This window comes from Austrofundulus limnaeus, unplaced genomic scaffold (assembly GCF_001266775.1).
Source record: "Austrofundulus limnaeus strain Quisiro unplaced genomic scaffold, Austrofundulus_limnaeus-1.0 Scaffold276, whole genome shotgun sequence".
In the NCBI taxonomy this organism is placed as follows: domain Eukaryota; kingdom Metazoa; phylum Chordata; class Actinopteri; order Cyprinodontiformes; family Rivulidae; genus Austrofundulus; species Austrofundulus limnaeus.
The window spans coordinates 513288-518664 of NW_013952678.1; the positions used below are offsets into that span (position 1 = coordinate 513288).

General features: G+C 40.6%; 1 protein-coding gene across 2 annotated transcripts in view; it reads left to right on the plus strand.

Annotated features, from left to right (window-relative positions):
• The first annotated feature begins 1036 nt into the window (after positions 1 to 1036).
• The window catches only part of lrp10 (low density lipoprotein receptor-related protein 10), a 10566-nt gene continuing 6225 nt past the window's right edge, over positions 1037 to 5377 (plus strand). Inside the window, exons 1-7 of one of the 2 annotated variants that reach the window (XM_014021042.1) lie at positions 1037 to 1107; positions 2492 to 2653; positions 2797 to 2829; positions 3242 to 3386; positions 3576 to 3769; positions 3855 to 4390; positions 4467 to 4903. In XM_014021042.1, coding sequence (XP_013876496.1) covers positions 2608 to 2653; positions 2797 to 2829; positions 3242 to 3386; positions 3576 to 3769; positions 3855 to 4390; positions 4467 to 4903 — 1391 coding nt within the window. In that variant the 5' untranslated portion in view covers positions 1037 to 1107; positions 2492 to 2607. Of the gene's footprint in view, positions 1108 to 1333; positions 1432 to 2491; positions 2654 to 2796; positions 2830 to 3241; positions 3387 to 3575; positions 3770 to 3854; positions 4391 to 4466; positions 4904 to 5377 lie in introns of those variants that run through there. The other variant, XM_014021043.1, reaches the window with a different exon arrangement.

The window sequence follows — 5377 nt, forward strand, 5'->3', positions numbered from 1 at the left end:
CAACATATAAAATGACTACAGCTAAAGGTGGTCAAAAATATTTGAATGTAAAACAATAGGATAAAAACGATGTAAATCAACAGCTGTATAAAACTATCTGAGATTTGATTTTTAGATTTTCAGTAGTGCATTTTTAACAAAAAAATTGCACACGTTCATATGCCCTGATACCGAAACATACCAAATACTAATTGAAACTACGTTGATTATGTTACAGTTTMCATTTCATTTAAAYCAAATTCYATAAAATYAAGAAGCAAGGACAAAGCCTTTACTTTATTGACCTTTTTTGACATWAATGTTCATTTCAAATAAATTGGTATTTTTGTTGTGTTTTTTCGCAGTTGTTTTCAATCKATCGTAATGTGTGTGATGCAATCTATTCCTTTTTTCTTTTTTAGCCATGTATTTCTTTTAAAACCAGGTCAAAAATATATATTAAAATCTAGTGCACCGTGAAAAGGCTATTAAATTTAGAGTGGGTCAAGTGTCCTGAATATGCAATAATTAACACGCCTCAAAGAAAACTAAAAACACTAATGCTTCAATTTATTTGGAAACTGAAATTTCAGGTGGTGTTTCAAGTTGTATTTAGAATCCTAATAAGTATCCAAGACACGTGGACAGTTCACATAGTTTCTAGTCATGTTTTCACCTTTGTATTATAGTAAAATGTGTGTAAGAGAATAAAAAGGTAAGTAAAGAAACACTGGATAGTATTAGGCTACAGATTACAGCTTAGACTATCAACATTTTTTTTGAATGAATGCCCTTATTTCAAAGGCTTTATTATTTTTATGAACTAAAGTCAGAGTTCGGTGGGTTTTTTCAGACAACACTGACACCTGGTGGTCAAATCTAAACATTTCAGTTTACAGGATCCACGTAAACCAGTCTGATGCTTCTGTAACTAGATGGGATTTTGCTGTTTGAAAATTAAATAAATTATTCTGAAATTTTGGTAAAATAAAATATGTTTACAGTTTTCATGAATGATGAAAAAGGAGGCTTGCCGATGTCACTAGACTAAGCCCCGCCCCTCCAGTCATGATCCGCATCATGCGGAAGTAGCTCAGCACTTGTCAACAAGAAAGGCCGACTGACACGGTAATGTATTTGTCCGCTGTCGGTTTTATTATTATATTTTAATGATTAAAATACGTTTCTGACCTGCGTGTTGTGATGTGTTTGAGTTGTTTGACGTGTCTTGTCGCGTTCAGAAGCATTGTCTTGTTGTGTCGTAGTTTATAAAAGTGACCAAAACGAGCCGTGGAAATAGAGGATGTTAGCCGTTAGCATGTAGCATTTAGCTCGCTGGTAAAGCTCTCAGAAAGAGGCGAGGAGGAGCTGCTGCTCCCTGTTTCGGCTTCAAATCGAAACTGTATCGTTAGCTTTTTATCTCTGAGAGTGAGCTGAAGACAAATTAAGATGGTATACGACTCTAGRGAGAAATGTCTCATGGTTTTATATGATCAGATATAAGAACTATAACAGTTTTGTTGACGAGGGTTTGTTTTTCCTCGGAAATGTTTGTGTGTCTGTCGTCATTGTTGAGAAGATTATAGGAAGGAACTCGCTGTGTTTGTTGTGTACGCAACACAAAAATAACCATTCAGTGGGCCTCACCAAGTGTCTCATTGTTTTCTGCCACAGTACACMACATTATTCAGAAAATATGCCGTTTTCTAAGAGGAGGAGGAGGAAGTGGACGTTATTTTTATATCAGCTATATATTTTACATTTAAACAAATTACACATTAAACAGGAAGTTCACGGATTGTGTCAATATAAATCATTTTAAATTGTGATCAGGCAGGAGTCTGCAACCTTTTACAGCTGGAAACCCTAAAACCTGAGAAGAAACTATAAAGTTTAATTATTTTATATGATGCTATGTTCTAGTTTATGTTGCATTATTAGCATTTCAGCTTTCTCTTTTAAGTGTTACACTAAAACCTTTTGCAAAATCTGCATTTTTTGCACATTTTCCTTTGCATTAGAAAATATTTAAAACAAACATGATTAAAAATGGAGATTAACAGGAACGTAGCCAGAACACAGTATAACATTTCAGTAGTGCAACAATAATGCAGCTTCTAAGCTCATAAYAAAAACAAATCAACAAAACCTAAGTGATGTTTTAGATTACTGACTGAGCACAATTCCTCATAAAATTCACTTGATGTCAAACTGCTCACCTAATTTTCAGTTTGGATGGCTGAAATGAGGTGTCAAACATAAAAAAAGTTATATGTTTTAAAAATAGATGTTTAGTTTCTTTGCAGAAAGAATTTTGTACAAAACAGCTTTGTTTTATCCGATTTTATTCCAATTTAATGCGTTTTGTGTTGCAATACACCCTTCTGAGATAATTGCATTGTATCAATAACAATGTTAAATGCAAATTAAAGTAGTTTTTAATTATTATCAGGTAGTGTTAATCSACATAAGGCTTTAGCATGTTTATCATTTTTCATTGTTGTCTTCACAGGTGAAGTCTTCCTGAACCAAACCTCTTAAAATGGCACTTTTCTGACCCTTTGAAATCTTCCAAATCTTCACAATTTYAACTAGTTTTTAAAACTTTACTAAAGAACCATTTCCACGATGACAGTCAGCCTCCACTTGTGTGCGCTCCTGGTGTTCATGACAGGTGAGTTCAATCTGAGTTCTTGTGTCTGCTTCGGATCAGATCAGTCAGAATTTTTATTTGTTTATTTTTGCTTCGTTRGCAAACTGTCCACAGTTTTAACACCTGCTTGACCAGTTCTGTTTCTGCTTGTATTTTCTCTGCAGCCTGCAGTCATTTTGAACCTGCTTCCTGCTTCGGTGAGGAGACAAACTAGTCTTTTGAGTTGTCGGCAGGATTTTATATTTATTGTTGTTGTTGTTTTTGCATGATTTCCTCAGACTTGATATTTTTTAAAGATGAAGTTACATTTTTATATCTAGACCAGCAGTGGGACCACTACTAGACCCATCTTTTTTACTTTGTTTTTCAACACATTTCAGGATTTCAGTAGATCTTATGGACTTTGGATGTCCTTTTATACATTTAATTGTTCTTTTACTCTTGTTTCTATTATATTTTTACGTTATTTTTTGTATTAATGTCTGATTTGACTTGCTTTAGTCAACAACCATTGGTTTAAATCTACTATATAAGCACAGTATTGGCGACGCTGCTGTCTCTAATCCGTTAACAATAATTTGAATGAATTCTCTTGGTTCTGTTGCTCAGTCCATTGTGAGCATTCCCCTCAGGTCTTTGAGAGTAAAGTGGGAGAGATCAGGAGTTCTGCCTACCACAGCTGGTCCTACCGCTTTGGTTCTGCCTATGATTGCTGGTTGATCAAAGGTTCAGAGGATGAGCCCATTGTTCTCAGGTACAGATGCTGAATTTGCTCTCAAATYTGCTACAGATGAGATTTTCTGAAATAATTGTAGACTAAATCATTTAATCATTAAATCATTTTGTATGAGTCACTAAATAAATTGCAATCTACACCTGAACCGAGTTCGACAAGTGAAATAATGACGTTTCTTTGTATGCTGTTGTTATTTTTCTTCCCTAGTTTCTCTCAGTTTTCTGTGCGATGTAAGAAAGAATGGCTTACCATAAAATCATCATCCGGCGGTGAGCCGGTTTTCCTTTGTGGCTCCAAGCTGCCGCAGCCGTTGGAGTTTCCAGGGGGAAACATTACGCTGGTGCATCATTTCTTCCCTCACCTGTTTCCTGTTTCATCGTTTCTGCTGAGCTTCTCCAGAGGTATGGTAACATGACGTCTCTGCCAGTTTGTGTGAAAAGGTCCAGTTCATCTCGTCTAATCCTCTGCTGTTCCCACCTCATCCAGCCTCTGGCGACTGCCCGGAGACGTCTTTCAGGTGCCTCGGGGGTCGCTGCATCCCCCACTCCTGGCGCTGTAACGGCCAGGTGGAGTGTCTCGGCGAAGGCCTCGGCTCCGACGAGCTGGGCTGCGATGAAGAAATGGACTACGCAGAGACTAAAACCGTGACGTTTCCCGGCAGAGCCCAGGAACGAACCATGGAGAGGAATAAGGTCATTGACAAGAGGTGGAGCACAGACGTCCCTGACCTGTGGATATTTGGGGGAGACCAGAATCAGGTGGCTCCAGAGCAGCCACAGACTCAGAAGGATCTTGCWGTGACGCCGACTCCCATTGAGTGGCCTTGCGGAGGTCTCCTTCAGACGTTTTATGGGACCTTCTCACCTCCACTGTCCCACGGTCAAGGTATGCTCTGTGTCTGGACTCTGGACCCCGAGGACTCCAGGCCACTGAGGTTGGACTTGGAGCAGCTTGTTTTGGGTCCTGATGATAGACTCACCATCTACACCCGGGAGGAAGGCAAAGGAGACATCATCAGAAACGTGAGCAGGAACCTGAAYTGTTTTCTTGGTTTGTTAAAACCGTTCGGTGTCACGACGTCTCTTTCTGTCTTCACAGATCACMAACGCCTCCAATTTCAAGGAGATCAAAGTGGAGTCCCACACCGGTGTGATGTCACTGGTGTTTGAGGTACAGCCTCACTCCTTCGGCACCGGGTTTAAAGCGACCTTCCAYGTGGGGAGCTACTGCCCCCCATGGGAGGGTCGCTGCGGGGGAGCAGCAGGTGGGTGTTTCACTCAGGAGCAGCACTGCGACGGGAAATGGGACTGTCCCGAGACCGGGAAGGACGAGCAGGGCTGCAGGGGCTGCGGTCCCAACCAGTTTGCGTGCGGGCTGACAGCGCAGAGATCGGTGGCGGCGAGCCACTACGCCGGTAGGCCCGTGTGCTACCCGGCGACGGAGCGATGCAACTACCAGCTGTACTGCGCCGACGGCAGCGACGAGAAGGACTGCAGCGTGTGTCAGCCGGGGACCTTTCATTGTGACAGCGGCAGGTCAGCGTGCACGGCRTTTACTATGATTAAAAACTAAAATCTGTGCTCATGTTCATCTRTCTCTGCTGCAGTTAGTGACAGATTAGTTCTCACTCAGCCTGGCTTGGAAGAAAGAAAGAAAAGGAGGCTTTGAGGGAAATAGGATGGGAAACACTAGTTTAAACCACATCAGAGGCAGTGAGTTCAGCAGAATCTAACCCACAACTCTCATTAGAGGATGATTGCTATGGGATAARTCTTGTGCCAGCAGGAATTGAATTTGAATTGCTCAGAATGGGCCTCATGCAAGAACATGTTCGTATTCTTATCCTAAATTTCTCTTACTTTTGTTCATACGAACATGTCACGTCAGATTCAACAAACTCTTCAATCTCCAGGAAAAGTGTGTAAATGAGCTGCATAAATTACACCTGTTCGTATCCAGCTGCTCGTACACGCGAGAGGAGATTAGCATAATTACCACCCCAAAAACAC